General features: G+C 42.3%; 1 protein-coding gene and 1 pseudogene across 1 annotated transcript in view; both read left to right on the forward strand.

Moving 5' to 3' along the window:
* LOC126412995 (venom carboxylesterase-6-like) overlaps window positions 1-25,947 on the forward strand; it is a 122,137-nt gene that overhangs the window by 41,905 nt on the left and 54,285 nt on the right. Inside the window, exon 3 of the mRNA XM_050082887.1 lies at window positions 3,755-4,025. Within this exon, the coding sequence (XP_049938844.1) occupies window positions 3,755-4,025 (271 nt within the window). The remainder of the gene's footprint in view (window positions 1-3,754; window positions 4,026-25,947) is intronic.
* Window positions 2,646-2,763, forward strand: LOC126413656 (5S ribosomal RNA; annotated as a pseudogene).

The raw sequence follows: 25,947 nt of genomic DNA on the forward strand, positions 1-25,947 counted from the left end.
TCGTAGGGTCAGTATTGCCTCACGTGTTCCCATATTTCTACGAAATCGAAACTGATCTTCCCCGAGTTCGGCTTCTACTAGTTTTTCCTTTCGTCTGTAAAGAATTCGCGTTAGTATTTTGCAGCTGTGAATTATTAAACTGATAGTTCGGTAATTTTCACATCTGTCAACACATGCTTTCTTTGGGATTGGAATTATTATATTCTTCTTGAAGTTTGAGGATATTTCGCCTGTCTCATACATCTTTCTCACTAGATGGAGGAGTTTTGTCAGGACTGGCTCTCCCAAGGCTGTCAGTAGTTCTAATGGAATGTTGTCTACTCCCAGGGCCTTGTTTCGACCTAGGTCTTTCAGTGCTCTATCAAATTCTTCACGCCGTATCATATCTCCCATTTCATCTTTATCTACATCCTCTTCCCTTTCTATAACATTGTCCTCAAGTACATCGCCCTTGTATAGTCCCTCTATATACTCGTTCCACCTTTCTGCTTTTCCTTCTTTGCTTAGAACTGGGTTTCCATCTGAGCTCTTGATATTCATACAAGTGGTTCTCTTTTCTCCAAAGGTCTCTTTAATTTTCCAGTAGGCAGTATCTATCTTACCCCTAGTGAGATAAGCCTCTACATACTTACATTTATACTCTAGCCATCCCTGCTTAGCCATTCTGCACTTCCTGTCGATCTCATTTTTGAGACGTTTGCATTCCTTTTTGCCTGCTTCATTTACTGCATTTTTACACTTCCTCGTTTCATCAATTAAATTCAGTATTTCTTCTGTCATCCAAGGATTTCTACTAGCCCTCGTCTTTTTACCTACTTGATCCTCTGCTGCCTTCACTACTTCATCCCTCAAAGCTACCCATTCTTCTTCCACTGTATTTCTTTCCCCCATTCTTGTCAATTGTTCCCTTATGCTCTTCCGGAAACTCTGTACAACCTCTGGTTTAGTCAGTTTATCCAGGTCCCATCTCCTTAAATTCCCACCTTTTTGCAGTTTCTTCAGTTTTAATCTACAGCTCATAAACAATAGATTGTGGTCAGAGTCCACATCTGCCCCTGGAAATGTCTTACAATTTAAAACCTGGTTTCTAAATCTCCGTCTTACCATTATATAATCTATCTGAAACCTGTCAGTATCTCCAGGCTTCTTCCATGTATACAACGTCCTTTTATGATTCTTGAACCAAGTGTTAGCAATGATTAAGTTGTGCTCTGTGCAAAATTCTACCAGGCGGCTTCCTCTTTCATTTCTTCCCCCAATCCATATTCACCTACTACGTTTCCTTCTCTTCCTTTTGCTACTATCGAATTCCAGTCACCCATGACTATTAAATTTTCGCCTCCTTTCACTATCTGAATAATGTCTTTTATCTCATCACACATGTCTTCAATTTCTTCGTCATCTGCAGAGCTAGTTGGCATATAGACTTGTACTACTGTCGTAGGCGTGGGCTTCGTGTCTATCTTGGCCACAACAACGCGTTCACTATGTTGTTTGTAGTAGCTTACCCGAACTCCTATTTTTTTATTCATTATTAAACATACTCCTGGATTACCCCTATGTTATTTTGTATTTATAACCCTGTATTCACCTGACCAAAAGTCTTGTTCCTCCTGCCACCGAACTTCACTAATTCCCACTATATCTAACTTTAACCTATCCATTTCCCTTTTTAAATTTTCTAATCTACCTGCCCGATTAAGGGATCTGACATTCCACGCTCCGATCCGTAGAACGCCAGTTTTCTTTCTCCTTATAACGACGTCCTCCAGAGTAGTCCTCGTCCGGAGATCTGAATGGGGGACTATTTTATCTTCGGAATATTTTACCCAGGAGGACGCCATCATCATTTGTCCATACAGTAAAGCTTCAAGAAAATTATACTGGACCACGTTACAACAGCATTTACTTCATTTACAGACTAATAACTGGAGCTATTATGAGTAGTGTATTTTTAGGTTGGTTAGTACCTCCAAATACGTGTAGCACAAGGAAGTCGCTAATGCTTATTTTTCTCTCGTCATCAAGTTAGGTACTAAAATTTGGACACGTGGATGTAAAAAGGGTAGTCGATACTGCAGGCATAGCCCATTTTGTGGTACATGTAGTAAAGTATGTGATGTGTTTGCAGGAAGACTGGTAGATGCAAAGAAAAAACAACTGCTTTGCTGTAGTGGGTGCATATTAAGGTACGAATTCTCACCTGTACCTATACCACTAAAATCCTGTATGTTTTTCCAGTAACAGCAAAGTTAATGTACCTCATAGAATTGAACTTTCTAACAGTCTTCTAAAACGTTAACCTCAAACACAATAATCATAACCGTGTGCAAATATAAACATCTCAGTCCAGAAAGGACACAATGCTAAGACTGAATAATACACTATGTTAATTATCTTGTTTCCCCACGCACCCAGTCGGATCTGAACAGTTTTTTCAGCACCTCCACAACACGAACATTATTCTTCCAGATACTGCAGTCAGTCCCTGGAACTCGTAACTGGGCTTCGGCTCAGAAGTTCTTTGTAGGTTACATACATAAAATTTTTCCAAAGACCATTAATAAAATGATTTTTACCCACTTATCGGCCTTCTCCTGTGACTCACCACCAATCTGAATTAATATTTCCCTATCTTGAATTTAGGCAACGGCCTTGCCGCAGAGGATACACCGGTTCCCGTGAGATCACCGAAGTTAAGCACTGTCGGGCGTTGTCGGCACTTGGATGGGTGACCATCCAGGTCGCCATGCGCTGTTGCCATTATTCGGGGTGCATTCAGCCTCGTGATGCCAATTGAGTAGCTACTCGACCGAATAGTAGCGGCTTCGGTCAAGAATACCGTCATAACGACCGGGAGAGCGGTGTGATGACCCCACGCCCCTCCTATCCGCATCCTCCACTGAGGATGACTTGGCGGTCGGATGGTCCCTGTAAGCCACTCGTGGCCTGAAGACGGAGTGCTCTCTTGTATTTAAATTTATATTTCTGTGGGGCGAAAAATTTTTTTATTTAACTGGACCTTTACGAAGTGCCTTCTAGAACAGTAATTTGGCTGATTCTTCAGTATGACTCAGTCTGCAATCCAAAAAAGGTTGGATTAGTAGAAGCGACAGAGAAGACCCATCAAAGAGCGGCGCGTTTCGTCACGCGATCGTTTATAAGTTGGAAAGCGTCATGGAAGTGGTCAACAAACCCAAGTGGCAGACGCAACAGGTGAAGCGTTGCTCATCGTGGAGAAGTGTACTGTTGAAATTTATGGACAGCACGCTTCAAGAATAGTCGTGCAGTGCATTTCTTCTTTCCATATATATCACGCAAAATAGCTACAACTAGAAAATCTGAGAAATTTAGTCTGTATGGAGTGTTACTGTCAGTCATTCTTCCTCAAACAAACACTCTAAGGTGGCTTGTGAAAACCGAGCGGGATTAGCCGAGCGGCCTAAGACGCTGCAGTCATGGACTGTGCGGCTGGTCCTGGCGGACGTTCGAGTCCTCCCTCGGGCATGGGTGTGTGTGTTTGTCCTTAGGACAATTTAGGTTAAGTAGTGTGTAAGCTTAGGGACTGATGACCTTAGCAGTTAAGTCCCATAAGATTTCACACACATTTGAACTTTTTGGCTTGCGAAATACAGATGTCGAGATGAATCACCCCTGAAAAGTGCCTAATTTATTTCAGTCTTCTGGATGGCGTAGTTTGTTTACTGAGTGATGAACGCCGTAGCTTATATGTGGTCGTATTTTGCGTGCTCAGGCGCCGCAGCCGGCTGCCAATTGGTCCGGAGTCCGCGACGCGCTGACCATGAGTGACCAGTGTCCTCAGGAGGGCACCGGCAACGAGGACTGCCTCTACATCAACGTGTACGTGCCGCTGCAGAACTCCAGCTCCAGCTCCCCGCTGGCCGTCATGTTCTACATCTACGGCGGCCGCTTCGCCCGAGGCAGCGCAACCAACAAACCGCCAGACTACTTCATGGACCACGGAGTCCTGCTGGTCACCTTCAACTACCGCGTCGGCTCCATTGGTAAGCTTCTGCACAGGCACCTGTCTCTAACGTCGCGGCCTCGTGTATTTTCAGCATCAAAAGTACTCTGGCGTTCAAAACTTAAAGGTGAAAGTAGCTTTCGTGTGACGTGACCCTACCGAGTAACAGAGCTCGGTAAAACGTGGACCGTACTTAGAAAGAACTATTACAGTATAGTATAGAACACAAGATAGCTGAAAGAAATGCTGAATCCATTACAGGAGGCGGGACATGGTTCTTCATAAGGTGTGAGGTGCTTTCAGGCTATCTACAATGTTGGTAAGGAATTCCATTCCTCCACCTATGTGATTTACAACTGCTGAATAGTTGTCGGTGCTAGTTGACGTGGTGGGATACGTCTCCTCAAAGCAATCCACACATACTCGGTGTGATTTAAATCGGGAGAACGGGAAAGCCAGTAGATTCGCCGAATATCATCACATTCCAAGAGTTCCTCCGCGTCCACAGTTCTATGCGGTAGAGTATTGTCACTCATAAAAAAGAAGTCAGGAACAGGTGGACCCCGCAAAAGACGCACATTGGTAAGGGGTGTTGTGTCACAATAACGCTGACTGGTCATTGTACCATGTTCAATGATTTAGAGCCTAGTACGCCCATAAACATCATGCCTGCCTACACCATGACACCTGGACCACCAAAAAGATCACGTTCGACAATGCTGGATGCACCCTCATATGGCTAGAGGCGACAACACGTAATGCACCCAGGAACAATGTCGAAGATGGTCTGTGTGAGGTGAATAGCTTTCTGGTTGCATACTCATCCACGTAAACGACGTGGAATTTTGATACTAACGATCGCTACGTTGACGGCTCGTCTTTGATGAATCTTCTCCTACACGTTCCGTCATCATCCCCTCAAAATATAACGTGTGAATATCTCTTTGTTGAGGACCTTGTCCAACTGTGGCCAAGTCGAACCTCTTTCTGGCAACTTCCTGTCCAAGACGATAAATTTCTTTTAATCAGGATTACACTGTTGCTATACTTCGCTGTGTACATTTGTTCATTCTTAAAGAACCAGTCATTACTTCACAGACAATTTTGTATTGACATTCCATGTAGCACTTCAAGTATCGACGCGTTACGAGGAATAAGCATTTTATAAAAACCTGTGTCATACACATTGTTCATTCAAGTTCTTGAATCGCCTGAAATATTTATTTATGACCACTAAAACAGCAGATTAGGGTCTCTGTTGCCTGTATTATTTTGACTGTAAAAGATTGCGCCGCACTATAAAAAGCGGTCCTGTTTTGGGGACGTTTTCTTCTTTCAGTACCACATTTGTACAAATGAAATGAAAGTTGCGCAGGTCGCACCAGTGTTTAAGAAGGGTAGTAGGAGTAATCCATCGAACTACAGACGTATATCATTGACGTCGGTTTGCAGTAGGGTTTTGGAGCATATACTGTATTCAAACATTATGAATCACCTCGAAGGGAAGGATCTATTGATACGTAATCAGCATGGTTTCAGAAAACATCGTTCTTGTGCAACGCAGCTAGCTCTTTATTCGCACGAAGTAATGGCCGCTATCGACAGGGGATCTCAAGTTGATTCCGTATTTCTGGATTCCCGGAAAGCTTTTGACACCGTTCCTCACAAGCGACTTCTAATCAAGCTGCGGGCCTATGGGGTATCGTCTCAATTGTGCGACTGGATTCGTGATTTCCTGTCAGAAAGGTCGCAGTTCGTAGTAATAGACGGCAAATCATCGAGTAAAACAGAAGTGATATCAGGTGTTCCCCAGGGAAGCATCCTGGGCCCTCTGCTGTTACTGATCTATATAAGTGACCTGAGAGACAATCTGAGCAGTACTCTTAGGTTGTTCGCAGATGATGCTGTAATTTACCGTCTAGTGAGGTCATCCGAAGACCAGTATCAGTTGCAAAGCGATTTAGAAAAGATTGCTGTATGGTGTGGCAGGTGGCAGTTGACGCTAAATAACGAAAAGTGTGAGGTGATCCACATGAGTTCCAAAAGAAATCCGTTGGAATTCGATTACTCGATCAATAGTACAATTCTCAAGGCTGTCAATTCAACTAAGTACCTGGCTGTTAAAATTACGAACAACTTCAGCTGGAAAGACCACATAGATAATATTGTGGGGAAGGCGAGCCAAAGATTGCGTAGGACACTTAGAAGATGCAACAAGTCCACTAAAGAGACAGCTTACACTACACTCGTTCGTCCTCTGTTAGAATATTGTTGCGCGGTGTGGGATCCTTACCAGGTGGGATTGAGGGAGGACATCGAAAAGGTGCAAAAAAGGGCAGCTCGTTTTGTATTATCACGTAATAGGGGAGGGAGTGTGGCAGGTATGATACGCGAATGGGATGGAAGTCATTAAAGCAAAGACGTTTTCCGTCGCGGCGAGATCTATTTACGAAATTCAGTCACCAACTTTCTCTTCCGAGTGCGCAAATATTTTGTTGAGCCCAACCTACATAGGTAGGAATGATCATCAAAATAAAATAAGAGAAATCAGAGCTCGAACAGAAAGGTTTAGGTGTTCGTTTTTCCCGTGCGCTGTTCGGGAGTGGAATGGTAGGGAGATAGTATGATTGTGGTTCGATGAACCCTCTGCCAAGCACTTAAATGTGAATTGCAGAGTAATCATGTAGATGTAGATGTAGATGTAGATGTGAAGCAGCAACTGAGCTCATCCTGAAGCCTGAGCTCAGTGTCAAGTGGCGTAGCACTACACTGTCAACACACTTTTCGCAGTAGACGTTTCAAAAGGCAGCGCTGGATTAGTCGAGCGGTCTAGGGCGCTCCAGTCATGGACTGTGCGGCTGGTCCCGACGGAGGTTCGAGTCCTCCCTCGGGCGTGGGTGTGTGTGTCCTTAGGATAATTTAGGTTAAGTCGTCTGTAAGCTTAGGGACTGATGACCTTAGTAGTTAAGTTCCATAAGATTTCACACACACAGATGTTTTAAAACGAGTTTTCATAAAACTACTAAATCTTTTACGACGTAGTCTTTGACAAAAAAACTCTCGACGAACTTGCTACTTCAGATTCGAACAAAATTCTAAGCTTTCGATGACAGTCTCCATATCGTCATCAAGGGCTGTCTTAGAGTCGGCGAAAGAAAATCCCTGACAGTTTCAGTGACCTTGGCACGGCTTCTTCGCGCATCTACCTCCATCAATCGTCTAACGTGGTTTTGTATTAAGTACCCATCTATGGGAACGCCTCAGTGTGATCACAGCTCTACGGCAGGCCACTGTTTTTTGTGCTTCGCAGTTAAAAGATGACAACAGTAGGATTGGCTCCCAGGGATATTTCCGTTACTGGCTCTACTATATGCCCGACAGCCGCAAAATATGCGAGTCTCTCATTTTTATGGCTAGAGATTCGACTGGCTTCTGCACCTAAAGATTACTTTTGCAGTCGCTATCCAGCGTCAGTTGTTGTGCCACCATTCATAATTGATGGTAAACATCATCGTCTGCGACCTATCTTTCTCAAGCATCCACTTCCATGCATTGCTGCCCTCACACAGTTTAATTTCCACGTCTATCCTAATCGGACAGTCCCAGTAATTCCGAACATGAGTCAGGATCCTCGTCTCTTCAAATGTACTAATGTTAAACACAACAGTCACCAATAATCTTTATAGACTGCTGGACATAAGCTCTGCCACACTTCCAAAAATTTAGAAATCACCGGGGTCCTCAGCTGAGATTATCCTTTACAGATTGCGTTCTTTCTTTCATTTTTCTGGGTGGCTGGTGGATTAGTCTGATTCACTTTCAGTTTAAGGCAATATAACAGCACCGGACAACATATCAGCTGCCCCATACAAAGAGAACGCTGATCGTTTTGGAGTGCGGTAGACAATGTACAGCTGGTGCCAGGGGGTCATGTTACCCTCTGCCACTAATGTAAGTCCTTGTAGTAAAGTAGTGTGTTTGTCACTGTGTTTTCTATATCTACATCTACATGAATACTCCGCAAGCCACTATAATGTGCATGGCGGAGGTTACCTTGCATCACTGTTAGTCATTCCTTCTCCCATTTCCACTTGCAAACATATCGAGGAAAAAACAATTGTCTATGTTTCCAGAATTAACTTTTCATCCTGCAGCGGGGAGTGCGCTGATGAGAAACTTCCTGACAGATTAAAACTTTATACCGGACCGAGACTCGAACTCGGGACCTTTGCCTTTCGCGGGCAAGTGCACTAGAGCCTATACCCTTTCTTCCAGGAGTGCTAGTTCTGCAGGGTCTGCAGAAGAGCTTCTGTGGAGTTTGAAAAATATGAGGCGAGGTATTGGAGGAATTGAAGCGGTGAGGACGGGTCGTGAGTCGTGCTTGGCTAGCTCAGACGATAGAGCACTTCCCTTCGAAAGGCAGAGATCCCGAACTCGAGTCTCAGTCGGGCACACAGTTTTAATCTGACAGGAAGTTTCAGTTGTCTGTGTGCTTACATAAGAACTCTGATTAACCTAGTTTTTGCAGTCCTCCGAAATCAGCATTGTTGGCAATGGGATCATTATGGATTCTGTCACAAATGCTGGTTTCCTAATCTTTTTGCGTGGTAATGGCCTCGAATCAGCGCAGAAATATGGGTCCGTTGGAGACTGGACGAATGATAGAACGGAGCTATCTGGTTTGGGATTGCCCGTGATCACACCGTGAATGAAGTTATCCGATTTTCTGGTGTGTGTAAACATCGAATGACTAGTGTCTACAAGGTATGTTGCCTCACTATCAGCGATGTAACGTAGTGTAATAACTGTAGGACTTCAATATTTTTAACTTGGCTGCACTACAGCAACGGTTACAAAACAGCAAGTATAATAGACAGCCAACCAGTTGCAATAAATGGCGGTTTTCAAATAAACTTTAACATGGTTTCGACTTATTTAAACCCATCTTCTTCAGAAGAATCCTTCTGAGGAAGACAGGTTTAAATCCGTCGAAATTATGATAAACGTTATTTGATAACCACCATTTACTGGAACTGGTTGTTTGTCTATACACATGCTAACTGTAAGACTCGATCCTACTACAACTGGAGACGAATGTCACGCGTCGTCTATATCTATCGGTTCCAGACCTTACAAGAATCATTGTAGTCAACAAATGCAGGTCTTTTTCAACCATTTTTTGGCAAACATTGTGGAGGGCGCACTATGAGATTGACATTTGGAGTCGGGTAACTCGGAAATAGCCGTTGATCACACCGGCACATAATGCGGCACTCTTTCAGTGGGCCAAACAACATAGAAACTGGACAAAGTAGCTGACTTTAGGAGTGTCATGCAGTCCGATGAGTCGCGATTTTACCTCTTTCCAAACTATGCAAGACGTCGAGCACACCGACAGTCCACAGTGTCTGGAGAGTGTAGTTTGAGCTGGAGGTGGTTGTTTGATGTTTCGAGAGAGTTTAACAGACTGTGACTCGGGCTCACTCTGATTACTATGAAAGTAGTGATGATTTTTCAGAATTTTTATATAAACATTTCTTTTGAAGAAACGTTGAAATTTCTCCTTCAGTGGAGTAAGGATGAGGCAGAATTTGATAGCCTCAGAATGTATGAGCGTGTTCTATGAAGAATCAGCTGGGTTGCTGGTGTGGAGCTAAAGCACCCAGTTGTAAAACATATGCGTCACCTTACCTGTTACTGGGTGGGTCTTCGCCTTTCCGGCGTTGTTGAAAACATATGTTTCTACTGTTTGCTTTCCTCCTTTGTCCGGTGGTCATAGGAATACATTCTGCGCTCGTACAAGGTGATTAGGTGTCTAAAGTAGTCGTACGAACTGGTCTGACACGGCTGCAACATTTACACTCGGTTCGGCTGGCTTTTCGAGACGGCATGACCAGTCGCGGAACAAAATGCGACGCGACGTGTCAACTTCAAAACGTCGTCCAAGATGTTGAAAACTGACCCACGACTGATTTTCAATTTTTCTACCGTCACATAGATTGTGATACGTCGATTTTAGAGAGCCAGTTCCTCGACATCTCTTGTGATTCCTCAGAGAGAGATGGTCTGCCACTTCGTTCTTCGTCATTCAGACAGTCACACACTAGAATCATCTGCCTCCCCTAAGCACTGAATCGTATAATGGTACATCGTTAGCGTACGCTTCCACTAGTGCAGCATGGAGCGTCGTTCCTCTTCATTTGAACGAGACTAATTACAGCATTATACTGCACTTACATTCTCTTTGTTTTGGTTCGTCTGGTGGTATGCTACAGTACTGCGTCACAGTGACTTTGGAGTGTATCTTTATTGTAGGCGTGAATCTTTCTACAAATAGAAGAGCTGTGAAACTTAATTGTAAATGACCATTAGCTGTTTGTTTTTATGCTCATTGCTATTAGTTTCCATCAGTAGACCATTATCAAGCCGAAGTAAAGTCTAATTACCTTTACACTACAACATTTGAAGTAAACAGCTTCGATGTGTATAGAAAGACAGAGCTTCTATTACAGTAAATAATCTCCAAAAGACATAGCTATCCAGGAGATTATTTATTCTAAGAGAAGTTACACTATGTGATCAAAAGTATCCAGACACCTGGCTGAAAATGACTTAAACGTTCGTGGCGCCCTCCATCGGTAATGCTGGAATTCAGTGTGGTGTTGGCCCACCCTTAGCCTTGATGACAGCTTCCACTCACGCAGGCATACTTTTAGTCAGGTGCTGGAAGGTTTCTTGGGGAATAGCAGCCCATTCTTCACGGAGTGCTGCAGTAAGGAGAGGTATCGATGTCGGACGGTAAGGCCTGGCAAGATGTCGGCGTTCCAAAACATGCCAAAGGTGTTCTCTTGGATTCAGGTCGGGTCAGGACTCTGTGCAGGCTAATCCATTACAGGGATGTTTTTGTCTTGTAACCACTCCACCACAGGCCGTAAATTAACAGGTGCTCGATCGTGTTGAAAGATGCAGTTGCCATCCCCGAATTGCTCTTCAACTGTGGGAAGCAAGAAGGTGCTTAAAATATCAATTGTACCACGCAAAACTAGAAGGGGTGCAAACCCCCTCCAATATAAACACGACCACACCATAACAAGACCGCCTACGAATTTTAGTGTTGGCAGATCACGTTCACCGGGCATTCGCCATACCCACACCCTGCTATCGGATCGCCACATTGTGTAACGTGATTCGTCACCCCACACAACGTTTTTCCACTTTTCAGTAGTCCAATGTTTACGCTCCTTACACCAAGCGAGGCGTCGTTTAGCATTTACCGGCATGATGTGTGCCTTATGAACAGCCACTCGACCATGAAATCCAAGTTTTCTCACCTTCCGCCTAACCGTCATAGTACTTGCAGTGGATACTGATGCAGTTTGGAATTCGCGTGTGATGGTCTGGACTGTCGGCGGTCTGTGTCAGTCAACAGACGAGGTCGGCCTGTACGGTTTTGTGCTGCCTGTGTCCCAGCACGTTTCCACTTCACTATCACATCGGAAACAGTGGACCTAGGGATGTTTAGGAGTATGTAAATCTCGCGTACAGACGTATGACACAAGTGACACCTAATCACCTGACCACGCTCGAAGTCCATGGGTTCTGTGGGACGCCCCATTCGGCTATCTCACGATGTCTGACGGATACTGAGGTCGTTGGTATGGCTTAGCTGGCAGTAGGTTGCAGCACAATGCACCTAATATGAGAAACGTATATTTTGGGAGGTGTCCGGATACTTTTGATCACATAGTGTATGTGTTTCTATGCTTACCGAAGTTGTTCCCTTCAAATGTTGTAGTGACAAGCTGGTTACGCCCTGCTTCGGCTTGATAACGGTCTTCTGATCGACACAGGTAGCACTGAGCATAAAGTAAACATCGGATGGTCATGTACAATGAAGTTTCAGAATTATTTGACGGCTGTAAAGCCTCACCTCATCACAAATCTAGAATAAGACAACAGTTACGTAAGGTAAATTTTTCGTGGGTATAATTAAAATTTTATGACTGCCCCCGTACGGCGCCATTATTCGTCTTGTAGAATTTTGGCCCACAAGCTGACAGAAAATTTTTGCTAATATCTCAGATGAGCGGCGCGTTTGGATTTTCATTACTGTGACAGACATCGTTACTGTGATAGTTAAAAACATCAACACATTTACAAGATATTTCCATGAGGAATACAAACAGTACACATTAAAAGAGGTGTGTCGTCTCTTGTTTCTTGAGAGGTTCGTTAAGAGCGGCATAATCTATCTACTGGTGAGGACTACTATAATATTTTAAATTATCTCGTTTGATTATGGTATAGACTTACGTAAATGGACTAACCTCTAAAAAAAGGGGCTGAGAAACTACTTATATCTTTTCTTGTGCAACAAAGTGTTAGACAAGCCGACAGTGCTTATCTTCGGCGATCTGACGGGAACCGATGTTACTACTGTTGCAAAGCCGTTGACAGTTTAGAAAACCTACCATGTTGAATTGCACAACGGGCATTGCCATGGTCTGGCGAAGTCTGCGCCATGACGTTTCACACATTTGAATTATTACATTACACATAAGCACAATCTCTTACTTTTGTGAAAATCTACCTACCTGACAAATTTAACCTCTTTAAAATTTGAATGCATCGACTAGCGATCTTTTGGGTAATAATTAAGGGAGGCGGGTCATGTGGCGTTTTAGCGCACAATAGCAGATCACGTGCGAATAAACGTAGATTTATGACGATCGGACTTGGATTACTTCACCAGCAAAAAAATGGTTCAAATGGCTCTGAGCACTATGGGACTTAACATCTGAGGCCATCAGTCCCCTAAGGACATCACACAGATCCACAACGGGCTGCGACTGTTGCAGTCGCGCAGTTCCTGACTGAAGCGCCTAGAACCGCTCGGCCACCGCGGCCGGCACTTCACCAGCACTCCTGGTGCTATATGCATACGATATTAATTATGATCGGTCCCCTAACGGACATTGGTGTCGTTAATCACTTTCTTAGATATGAATATCAGCATGGATTCATCACGAGTGGTTAGGATACGGACTACAGGAATGTCTAAAGGCTGAATAATTCTGTTTAACAAATTTACGTAATCAGTCGTATCAAAGACGTTACAAACTACTCCACGGTAGGAACATTGACGTAGTTAAAGAATTCCGATTATACATAAGGGTGTTCGTTTTAATGAGGAAAATTTGGTCTGTCGAATGGAGTTACGCTCTAATAGAGAACCATTGTTTACGCCACACATGGTGTTCGGTCGAGACATAGGGCCAGGTTATGATTATGAAACCACTACAAAACCAATAAATAGTCCGAATCCTGGCTCGGGCATGGATGTGTGCGATGTCAGGTTAGTTAGATTTAAGTAGTTCTCAGTCTAGGGTACTGATGACCTCAGATGTTACGTTCCATAGTACTCAGAGCCATTTGAAACGTTTTTTCAATAAATACCACATACGAATACTACTAACAAGTCTCAGAGAGCGATTACTCATCTGAACTTTTAAGGAAGAAGCACTGGAGACTATTTCTCAAGTCACAGGAACCTATTTATTATTACTATTATATATTTTGCCCTTAAGACAGTGATTGAATTTGAATCTTTCATGTTTTTTCATCTTTCCTTCTTCTTTTTCTCTTCCAAAAATCTATTCATTCTTTGACTGTGTTCGTGTTTCCTTCGTTCTGTCCATATTTTCCCTGTTCTCTTCCTTTCTGTTACTTCAAATTTCGTGTTCATAATTTTGTTTCTGAATTTGTTTCTTTTATCCATCATTTCTTTATTGACTCCTGCTTGTTTTAGATCTTCTTCTATTCCATGATTTAGTTTTTTTAAAATTGAGATCTTGACTACATTAAAAGTCCTCTTTGTGAGTCTGGTGTTGTTAATTCTGTGTATGTGCCCAAAGAATGTTAATCGACGTTTTCTGATTATGTCTGTGAGTCTGTCTGTATGTTCTTCATCCAAGTACCACCTCTATATACTGCTCCAAAAATTTTTCTAAGGATTTTACGTTTTACGGTAGCTTCTCTGTCTTTGTGATGCCTGATGCCCCGATTGTGGTCGTTTCTGATGTATAGAGGGCTTCTGGTAGTACAACTGTATTGTAGTGACTGAGTTTCGCCTGTCCTGAGAGGCTTCTTTTATTGTATGGCGTCCATGTGGGTTTGTACGCTTTCTGAAGGTTTTCTGTATTTTCTGCATTAGATGCCTTGTTTGACCCTCTCATTTGTATGTATTCTACAAGATACTTGAATTTTTTCACTGTGTTAACCAATCTGTATTTTGTGTGCATGTCTTGTGCATTGTTGTTCTTTCTTTCCATACACTGTATTTTCTCGTACGACATCTGTAACCCAGTTTTAGCAGAGACTTCATGTAAATATTCCAGAGCTTCTTGCGCTCCTTCTCTGTTGTTGCTGAGTATTGCCAAGTCATCTGCAAGTGATAGGTATTTTATGATTGTCTTGTTTGCACGTTTTCTTCCTAACATGATTCCTTTTACTTTTTCTTACCACTGCTTGATAATTTTGTCTATTCCTATGTTCAAAAAATGGTGAGAGACCATTTTCTTGTGTGGCTCCTGTATGTATCTCATATGGCTCTGAGATTTCTCCCATAAATTTTATTTTGGATGTGGTGTCTGTGAGAGTCTGTTCTATCAGTGCCCCAATTTTTCTGTCTATTCCATATTCTTCCAGAGTGTCAAAGATAGTCTGCCTCGCAATGGATTCATAGGCTTTCTTAAAGTCCACGAATGTGACTACAGTGTTGTTCACCGGTCTGACCTTCAAGAGTGTTCGCATGTTCCAAATCTGTTCACTACACGATCTTCCCTTTCTAAACCATGCCTGGTATTCACCTATCTTTGTATCCACTTGTAGTTCCAGTCTATTCAGCAACACCTTGGACAGAATTTTATAAGTTACCGGTAATAATGAGATACTCTGAAATTATTGTCGTCTGTTCTGTCACCCTTTATGTGAAGTGGGTGAATCAGTGTGCATTTCCATTCCCATGGAAATTTCTCTGTGCTCCACATTTCCAAGAGAATTTTATCACCTTTCGTTGTAATATTTTGGTCTGTGAGTTTCCAGATCTCGGTGATACTGCCATCTTCCCCAGTGGCTCTGATGTTCTTTAGTTGTTTTATAACCTCTCTTTGTGATTGTAGGACGCTTCGAGTCTGGGTTTGGTAGTGTTTTCGTGAGGTGTAATTTTTCTTTAAGTTTCTCACAGTTGAGGAGTTTATCGAAGTATCCTTTTAGAATATTGCAATTTTCTTTAGCGTTTCTGTCTGTGGATTCAGTTATTCTTCTGAAGCAGATATTTCGAGGCTGATAACCCATTATATTTTCCCTGAATATTCTGTAGAAATTATTCGTATTACCTTTCTTGAAATCTTCCTCGATTTCATTTAGTATATTTCGGTCGTATACCCTTTTTAATGCTCTAATATCTTTCGATGTTTGTTTTTGGACTTTGTGGAAGCCTGCAATGTTTCTGTTGTTCTGTTGCTGCTAAACTTCTTCCATGCCTTAACTCTTCGTTCGACTACCTGATCAGAAGTTGCACTCCCCCATCTATGTTTGCGTTTCCTGGGAGGCTGACCACAACACATTGTCTTCTGAATTGTCTTCGCCAGGTCTATCCAATTGTCGATTGTATTCTGATTAATTTCTTCAATAATTTTGCCTTGTTTATCTTGATGTATTCTGGATCTGGTCTTTCAATTTTGTTCTGTGTTGTCTTTCTATGGCTTGGAATTGACCTAATCTTTACTTGTAGCAAGCGATGGTCGGAATCGAGGAATCCTTCGCGAATTCTCACATTTGGCATTTCACTCGTATTTTTACTTCTTATGACTATGTGGTCTATTTGGAATTCTCCCCATATGTTTTTGGGCGTTTTATACGTCGTGAGTCTTGCTTTCTGAAATTGTGTCGACATAACTTTTAAGTTAAAATTTTAACAGTACTTTATGAAATGCTCCCCATTCTTGCTTGTACGTTTGTATGCTGTATGAGGGCCTGTGCTTTGCTCGTACTTCTTTTCTTTGCCTAGTTGTACGTTGAAATCTCCTAGTACAATTTTGACGTGTCTTTCTGCTATTTTGTTAGTCATTTTTTCCATGTCTTCCCAAAAGTCTTCGACTTTTTGTGGTCTCTTCGTGTTGTGATCATTTGTAGGTGCACGTGCGTTGATGATTGTGTATCTTTTGTTTCCTGATTTGAAGGTTATCATGGAGATTCCTTCTGGTACTGAGCTGAAATCTGTGATGTTGTGTATGACAGATTTATGTACTGCAAATCTGTGCCAAACATTGTGGATATTCCCCTCCTGAAAGCAGGTTTTCCTTCGTATATCCTATAATTTCCGTGTTGAAACGGTTCTCGTCCGTAAAACGCGTCTCTTGTATTGCGAAGATTCTGACGTGAAGCTTTTGTAGTACATAAGTAAGCTGTTTAAATTTGGGTATCTTAACCAGTGTATTGGTGTTGAGCGTGCCAATAAAATGTTTGCGAAACGGCTTCTAGAAACTCCGACTCTTATCTATTTCATGATGTTCATGGTCCCCCAGAATCCGATGACCTGGAAAATCCAGTAAATTTACTGGGTTCTGGGTAGTGGGTATCTTTCCCGTGGTTCCATCATGATTTTTTCAAGTCGAAGGTGGTACCGCCCATATCTTGGAAACTATACCCTATCCGCCACCTGGGGAGGCGCCCGATGGGGGATCTAACAACCCCACAGGAACCTATTTATATTACGAAAAAAATTTTGAAAGTACTTGCTCCGATGTATCACGAAATGATGCAGTAATAATTGATATAAGTAATAACCTTGGCAAGGTCATGCAGTTCCAGAGACAATAAAAATCAAAGATAAAGCTAAGATTCGCTTCCCAGATTTTGACAATATCAACGTGCTGTGTCCAAAGAAATCCCTTGGACCCCTTAATACGTTGTAGCATAAATTCATCAGTATTTCATCTCAGAGAAACGACATATGGGTAACGTTATGTTATATATATACGCATTTGAATCGATTAATTGGAAAAAGTGTCACGTGCCCGAAAATAAATTTTTCTGGAAACACGGAAAACTGTTTTACTGCGCAATGGGTTTAATCATGCTGTTGCGGAGTTGCTATGTTTAAACTGGCCACAAAGTGAAAGAGTATATTCCATTACACATACTTTACCCATCGAGTGTCGTCAGTAACCTAGTAATCCATTTTCTAGAATCTAGAGATATTTCTGATGCAACTAGCGTTCTGTTTGCAGCAGAAAGATTTTATTATCCAAGTTAATATTACTCACATTCGTTATAACAATAAAAGACTGCGTAATGAACTTAAAAACTTATTCATTATGTACCAAATAAACGTAATTTGAAAAAAGGTGGACATCACCCCTTTTACAATACACCTATTTATTTAATAATTTTTTCATAATGCGGGGCTACAGTCATAATATATTTCTTTAAAGTCAGTGCCGTCATTAGACTGTTGTTTATTTACATTGTTACATTTACACATACACAATCATGATTTCGGCTTCAAAGTACCATTATCAAGTGTTTTAAGTGTTATAAATTGCCTAAGATGGCATTCTGTCGTATTAAAATACACTATGCCATCTTAGGCAATTTATAACACTTAAAACACTTGATAATGGCACTTTGAAGCCGAAATCATGATTGTGTAAGTGCAAATGTACCACTGCAAATAAACAACAGTCTAATGGCGGTACTAACTTTAAAGGGACTTATTTATTTATATATTCTTTAAATCTAGTTCGGAAGCTCCGTCCTGACTGACCGCTACCTGTACTGAGTTGGAGATTTTGTCTTTGTTGCGTTTTGTGTAGTGTGACAAAGCATCACATAATTTACGAGGGGCGTTCAGAAAGTAAGCTCCGATCGGTCGCGAAATGGAAACGACTATGAAAATCCGATAAAGCTTTGCACAGATGTGTTGGGTAGTGTCTCTAGTATAACCCCAGTTAGCATCACGTCGCTCTTCTCATTTCTGAGCTCGCAGTGAGTGCGTAAAGATGTCTAGAAAATAGTGTCTGCCGCCAAGTACGAGGGCCTGGTGAGAAATTTCGCCTGAAGCTATGCAGCTAACATTACATAACTGTCGTGCTGTTTCTTCTTCAAGACAATTCTCAGCCGCATTCTGCAGGGGCAATGAAGATGCTCCTGCATCGTTTTCAAATGGAAATGTGAGATTACCCACAATACAGTCCGCAATTGTCTCCCCCTGAGTTTCATCTCTGGTCACATGAACCGCTGTCTTTGAAGACAACATTTTGACACAGACAACGAGGTGTAGGCCAGCGTGGAGAATTGGCGGAAAGCACTGGCGGCTGCCTTCTATGATGAGGCTATTGAAAAGTTGGTACAACGCTATGACAAAAGTCTAAGTCAGAACGGCGACTACGTAGAGACGTAGCTGAAAGGTGTAGCTAATTGTTACAAGTAAAACATTTCTGATGTTCACTGTGGTTTCAATTTGGCAATCAATCGGAGCTTACTTTCTGAACAGGCCTCGTATTACTGGCGGAGAAAGTAACTCTTGCTTTATATGGTGTCACTTCATTAGCATATTTTTCATGAAAAATCACCAAAGTAGATAAGGCATACTGTCGTGGTGTATGCCTGATTGATGTTCTCTCTCTGTCTATTTCTTTCCTAACTTCTGTCTATGGGTGCAAGTTAAAAATCGTTTGCAGCTACTGTGTGTCTAATTATTCCAATTTCATTTTGAAGCATTTCATTGCTTAATAGCATTTTGTGTGTTCTGTGCAACATGGATCTACATGATGCTAATTTTTGTGTCTCAGGGTGGATGAAGAAGCATGGATGTTTACATCTGTAGTATCTTTTCTGTAAATGCAAAGCATATGTTCACTGTTTCTTTCTGGTGAAGGTGATGGTCAAAAAGTTTACTAAGTTTTGAGTTTCATATCCATATGTGAACTGAATTTTCTTGTGCAAGCTGTTGAATTCTTGAATTATGCATCAACTTTTTTGCTAGTTTCGCTCACTGGTATTATTAATGTGCATCCACACAACTCTTGTAAAACTTAATGACTTGTAGACTCAGCATGCTGCTGTTCAGTAATTGTTTGCTTAAGGTAGTTTAGGAAGGTGTTAGTTTAGTCCCAGGTATGCTGGAGCTCATTGCTAGACCATTTGGTTGTTTGTATACTTTACCATTGAAGCAACAAGTAGTTGTAACTCAGTACTTTCAAACAGGTCAATGAATTCAGTAGTTTCACCCAATGAACACTTTTTGTCTTTTATGAAATTGTGTTTAATGTTTTACGCAGCTTCATATATGAGGATATTTATGTGTAATTTGATATCTAGTGATTACAACTGGTAATTGCTAGAAACGGGAATCTTTTGTAGCTCATGATGCAACTTTTTTCAGCGGAGTAGTTTTCTTCAAATGTTTGTATTTCATATTTTATTTTTTGCTATACTGATATTAATAAGTTCGTAAGAAAAAAGGTTGCAAGGAATTAGACAAATATATATTTGTAACTTATGTCTCTAATTCGCAATGTAAGCTAAGGTTTCCTTCTGGTACTTAACTGAAATCTATGATGTTGTCTATGACAGGTTTATGTACTGCAAATCTGTTCCAAAAATTGTGGATGTAACTTTGACTTATAAATTGGGTCTATATCTCTACATCTGTGCAATCTCTGGACTGTTTATGTTATTGGTTCGTGTTTGTGGCTTCTAAGAAATGTATATTTACCAGTGAACCTTAGGCAGGGTTCTGTCTGCTGGGACATATCGCAAGTAGCTTTATTATCGTTTAAAATTTGTAATTTTGTAGCGAAATATAACTCAAAACAGACAACTAGCTACACTCGGAAAACTAAAATTTAATGTAATCCACTGAGACACTTCAAGATGATGGTGGAAGCCCTCGGAACGTGTCGTGAGAATAAACAAAAAGTGACGGACACAGGTAAACGTAGTCATTTCTCTTTTACATATGGACACGTGTATTTCATCACGTAATATACAACTAATGGAGACATAGACAGAGCCCTGATGCTATTTGGACTTTATGGGCTCTTTCTTCGTTATATGGAACTAAAAACCTAAAAAATAGAATTGCTGAAGGCAGCCGCGCGCGATTAGCCGAGCGGTTTAGGGCGCTGCAGTTATGGACTGTGCGGCTGGTCCCGGCGGAGGTTCGAGTCCTCCCTCGGGCATGGGTGTGTGTGTTTGGCCTTATGATAATTTAGGTTAAGTAGTGTGAAAGTCTAGGGACTGATGACCTTAGCAGTTAAGTCCCATAAGATTTCACACACATTAGGAGCCGGCCAGGGTGGACGAGCGGTTCTAGGCGCTACAGTCTGGAACCGCGCGACCGCTACGGTCGCAGGTTCGAATCCTGCATCGGGCATGGATGTATGTGATGTCCTTAGGTTAGTTAGATTTAAGTAGGTCTAAGTTCTAGGGGACTGATGACCTCAGAAGTTAAGTCCCATAGTGCTCAGAGCCGTTTGAACCATTTTTTTGAATTGCTGAAGGCACTGGGCGTGTCTGGCTAAGAAACAAAGCTCGATTACAAATTAATTTTACATTTCACTGAGATTTTATCAAATAACACAGCGTTCTGAACCAAAGAACATATCTGCGCAGTAACTTAGGTAAGCTGGTGGTCCCCTTGTTGTTCATGGTAGGGGTAACTTATGACATGTTCTTCCGAGCATGCAATGCCGGGGCAAGTTGATGATCACCTGGAGATGAATATTGCCCCATACGATGAAATACATTCTCGTCAAACTGCTCTGTGCGAATGATTCTTTATCGAGTACCTCTGCCATCTGTCTGTGAATCGAACGACGCAATTTCTTGCAAGCTTCAACATGAAACATATGATTTATATAAAAATGTGCCTCACACGTATTGTTCGTTGAATGCTTCGCAATGCCTGAAACACATATTTCCGTCCGTTGGTTACTTACATCAAAATAATTTAAAAGCCTTTGCCATCTGCATAATTTTTACTCTAAAAGTTTGCGACATCCTGTATTTAGAAGAATGACTATATTCAGAACGTTTTTCATACTTTTGCGAGAGAATGGCTGCTAGGTTATACCTGAGGATGAGCAGGTGTCAATTAAAAAATGTATTTACAAGTGTTAATATGCTATGTCACTCTTCTCTAAAAGGTTTAGTAAGAGAGCAGGAAATTTCATTGTTGATCGTCTCGACGTAATCATGAGTAATGTCTTATGTATTCATTATTATCAGGAATATCAGATTAGATATAGCAAACTATCAGCAGATCACGCTGAACTGCCACCGCAGGGAAGGCAACAAAACACTTATACATAGCCTTTCAAGACGCATCGTAAGTATTTTGTCACTCATTAACGATATAATCACCAGGATTGGTGGAAGAATTATCTCTTCCGCCACAGATAAACAACAATAATCGGAGTCATCGTCGGGGAGGTCCCATACGTCTTTCTCAGATTTTAAGTGTCAAACACTCAAGTGGTTTGTTGTCTAATGATAAATCGTTGATGAGCATGTTATCACAAATCACCGCCACGTCCAAGAAAACTGCGGTTTTTATTAAAAATCGGCAGTCTGCGCTACCAGACAGATTAAAACATCGATTAACGTGAACGCTTGATAACGTAGCGATCTGTTGGTGCATTCTACAAACGACGTACTTGTGTCACAAGGTTTGCTGCAAACTTCAACCTCATCGGAGGGGGCAAATGTTTGTAAAATAATTAAACAGTACTGTATAAAGTCAACGCTGGGATGCATCCGGAATAAAAACACGTTGATCTGTTACGCAGCTTATTAAATCGAGTAGTTATCTAGGTGGATAAATTATTTTTGCATGAGAGCATGCGAACCACAAACTTCAACTCATGAGATCTGAACACGAAATGCAATTTCCATTGGAAGAATTCCGTTTTAAAAAGAGCACTTGTTGTATCATTTATGTGTCAAAATGTGTTACTGCCAGAAGTGTCTATTCAGATGTGAACTACTGTTGATAATGCTGTCTGCCACAGAACGCCACTTTTTTGTGTGGAATCACTGTTTATTTGTTTAAACTTTGCAAGAGCTAGACAACATGGGAGACGTTTTCCCTAAAAAATTACGAATGCCAAAATGACTTATTCCTACTTGAATTTCACTCTATAGGAATGAAATTGTTGTTTACAAGTATTTGTTTCAATTGGATATGGAAGAATAAGACAATATGGGAGACATTTTTTCTCAAAATTTAGAATATAGAAATAATTTCCTAATATATGTCATTTACTCAGAGGTTGTTTCTGACGTTAAAATCGTTCTTAGGTATGTATGAAGTAATTAGCGGTTTAATGCGACTGTCAATATAATAATATAAACATCCATTAGGCACCTTGTGTCACTTCACATCATCTCCCTGGAGTGTCTCACAAACCTTTTTGACACAGTCGAGGCTTCATAAGAAGTTGTTTGGGCAAGACTCAGTATTAAAGGTTGGCAAAGAATTATAACTGGAACCTTCTGTCGACCACCAGACTCGCCTCCTAATGTAACCTAAAATTGAAGAGAAAATCTGAGTTCGCCTGTACGTAAGAAACCCCATCACACTGTATTCATCGGAGGAGACTCAAATCATCCAAGAATCAACTGGGTGTGACAAGACGTCGTGTGAAAGATTATTAAATACCTTTTCCGGAAAGTATGTGGAACAGACGGGTCTGAAGCCCACTAATGGTGGAAATGTGTTAGATCTAACGGCAAAAAATAGACCTGATCTCCTTGAGGATGTCCGCATCGAAAATGTTTTCAGCGACGTTGAGACGCTTACAGCAACAATGAATACCAAAGTACAAAGGGCAGCTAAAACAAAAAGAAAGCTTATATGTTCAGCAAAGTGGACAAAGAAAGAGTAGTGCAATACCTCAGTGAGGAACTTGAAGCTTTTAGCTCTATATAGGAACAATAAGAGCTGAAGAAGGAGAAGAACGAAGAGCTCGGATTAAAAAGGGTAGAAGATAGGGATGTAATCTTTCGCCTCTACTGTTCAATCTGAACATTTATGAAGCAATGACGGAAATAAAAGAAAGGTTCAAGAGTGGAATTAAAATACATGGTGAAAAAATATCAATGATAAGATTCGCTGACGAAATTGCTAGCCTCAGAGAAAGTGAAAAAGAATTACGTGATCTATTGAATGGAATGAACAGCCTAATGAGTACAGAATATGGATAGAGAGTAAATGGAAGAAAGAAGAAAGTAGTGAGAAGTAACAGACAGACATGAGAACAGGGAGAAACTTAACATGGAAGTAGACGAAGTAGAGAAATTCTGCTACGTACGCAGCAAAATAATCCATGACGGATGGAGCAGGAAGAGCATAAAAAGATACTCTATCACTGACAGAAAGGGTATTCTTGACCAAGAGAAGTCTGCTAGTATCAAACATTTTGAGGAAGAAATTTCTGAGAATGTACGTGCGGAGCACAGCATTGTATGGTAGTGAAGCCTGCACTACGGGAAACCGGAAATGAAGTACACTCCTGGAAATTGAAATAAGAACACCGTGAATTCATTGTCCCAGGAAGGGGAAACTTTATTGACACATTCCTGGGGTCAGATACATCACATGATCACACTGACAGAACCACAGGCACATAGACACAGGCAACAGAGCATGCACAATGTCGGCACTAGTACAGTGTATATCCACCTTTCGCAGCAATGCAGGCTGCTATTCTCCCATGGAGACGATCGTAGAGATGCTGGATGTAGTCCTGTGGAACGGCTTGCCATGCCATTTCCACCTGGCGCCTCAGTTGGACCAGCGTTCGTGCTGGACGTGCAGACCGCGTGAGACGACGCTTCATCCAGTCCCAAACATGCTCAATGGGGGACAGATCCGGAGATCTTGCTGGCCAGGGTAGTTGACTTACACCTTCTAGAGCACGTTTGGTGGCACGGGATACATGCGGACGTGCATTGTCCTGTTGGAACAGCAAGTTCCCTTGCCGGTCTAGGAATGGTAGAACGATGGGTTCGATGACGGTTTGGATGTACCGTGCACTATTCAGTGTCCCCTTGACGATCACCAGTGGTGTACGGCCAGTGTAGGAGATCGCTCCCCACACCATGATGCCGGGTGTTGGCCCTGTGTGCCTCGGTCGTATGCAGTCCTGATTGTGGCGCTCACCTGCACGGCGTCAAACACGCATATGACCATCATTGGCACCAAGGCAGAAGCGACTCTCATCGCTGAAGACGACACGTCTCCATTCGTCCCTCCATTCACGCCTGTCGCGACACCACTGGAGGCGGGCTGCACGATGTTGGGGCGTGAGCGGAAGACGGCCTAACGGTGTGCGGGACCGTAGCCCAGCCTCATGGAGACGGTTGCGAATGGTCCTCGCCGATACCCCAGGAGCAACAGTGTCCCTAATTTGCTGGGAAGTGGCGGTGCGGTCCCCTACGGCACTGCGTAGGATCCTACGGTCTTGGCGTGCATCCGTGCGTCGCTGCGGTCCGGTCTCAGGTCGACGGGGACGTGCACCTTCCGCCGACCACTGGCGACAACATCGATGTACTGTGGAGACCTCACGCCCCACGTGTTGAGCAATTCGGCGGTACGTCCACCCGGCCTCCCGCATGCCCACTATACGCCCTCGCTCAAAGTCCGTCAACTGCACATACGGTTCACGTCCACGCTGTCGCGGCATGCTACCAGTGTTAAAGACTGCGATGGAGCTCCGTATGCCACGGCAAACTGGCTGACACTGACGGCGGCGGTGCACAAATGCTGCGCAGCTAGCGCCATTCGACGGCCAACACCGCGGTTCCTGGTGTGTCCGCTGTGCCGTGCGTGTGATCATTGCTTGTACAGCCCTCTCGCAGTGTCCGGAGTAAGTATGGTGGGTCTGACACACCGGTGTCAATGTGTTCTTTTTTCCATTTCCAGGAGTGTATTTGAGATGCGGTGCTATAGAAGATTATTGAAAATTATGTGGACTGATAAGCTATGGAATGAGACGGTTCTCCACAGAATTAGCGAGAAAAGGAATATATACATCAGGGATTAACTTCAAGGGTATTAGATGGGCCTGTAGAGGGAGAAAACTGTATAGGAATACAGACTGGAATACATAAAAGAAATAACTGAGGACGTTGGTTGAAATTGCTGCTCTGAAATGATAAGGTTGGCACGGGAGAGGACTCGGTGGCGACTCGCATCAAATCAGTCAGAAGACTGATGACGGCTTGTGCTTAGTAATTGACCATGCACTGGGTAGATTTATACCCAGTAGAACAGTTCGTGACGGGAGTGACTCTCCATGATATGCAGTGTCTGTAAAGAAACTTCTTCTTAAACACATACTTTGTAATAGATATAAAGCAAAGCATAGGCCTATAGATGGAGAGATGCTGAATGAAACGCATGTGGCTGGGAAGAGAGCAATGCGCGAAGCTTTCCATGACTACTGTAGCATCAAATTTTCAAAATATCTTCCACAAAACCGAAAGAAATTCTTATTGTATGTAAAGGCTGTTAACAGCACCATAGTTAGTGTCCAGATACTCACGAGTGAGACAGCAACTGAACTGAGAGTCGCAAAGCAAAAGCAGAAATGCTTAACTCTGTTTTCAAAAGTTCCTTTACAAAGGATAGCCCAGTTGTGTTGTCCCAATTTAATTCTTGTAGTGTTGAACAGATGAGTGAAATAGATATTAGTGTCAGTGGCATTGGAAGACAGCTAAAACTGATAAAATTGAACAAAGCCCCAGGGCCATATGGAATCCCTATCAGAGGTGAGTTAGCCCCACTGTTAATTATAATCTACCGTACATCACTTGAACAAAAAAGCGTGCCCAGTGCTTGGAAGAGAGTACAGGTCACACACATGTACATGAAGGGTAGCAGAGGGAGCCAC

This window comes from Schistocerca serialis, chromosome 7, assembly GCF_023864345.2.
Source record: "Schistocerca serialis cubense isolate TAMUIC-IGC-003099 chromosome 7, iqSchSeri2.2, whole genome shotgun sequence".
Taxonomy (NCBI): Eukaryota; Metazoa; Arthropoda; class Insecta; order Orthoptera; family Acrididae; genus Schistocerca; species Schistocerca serialis.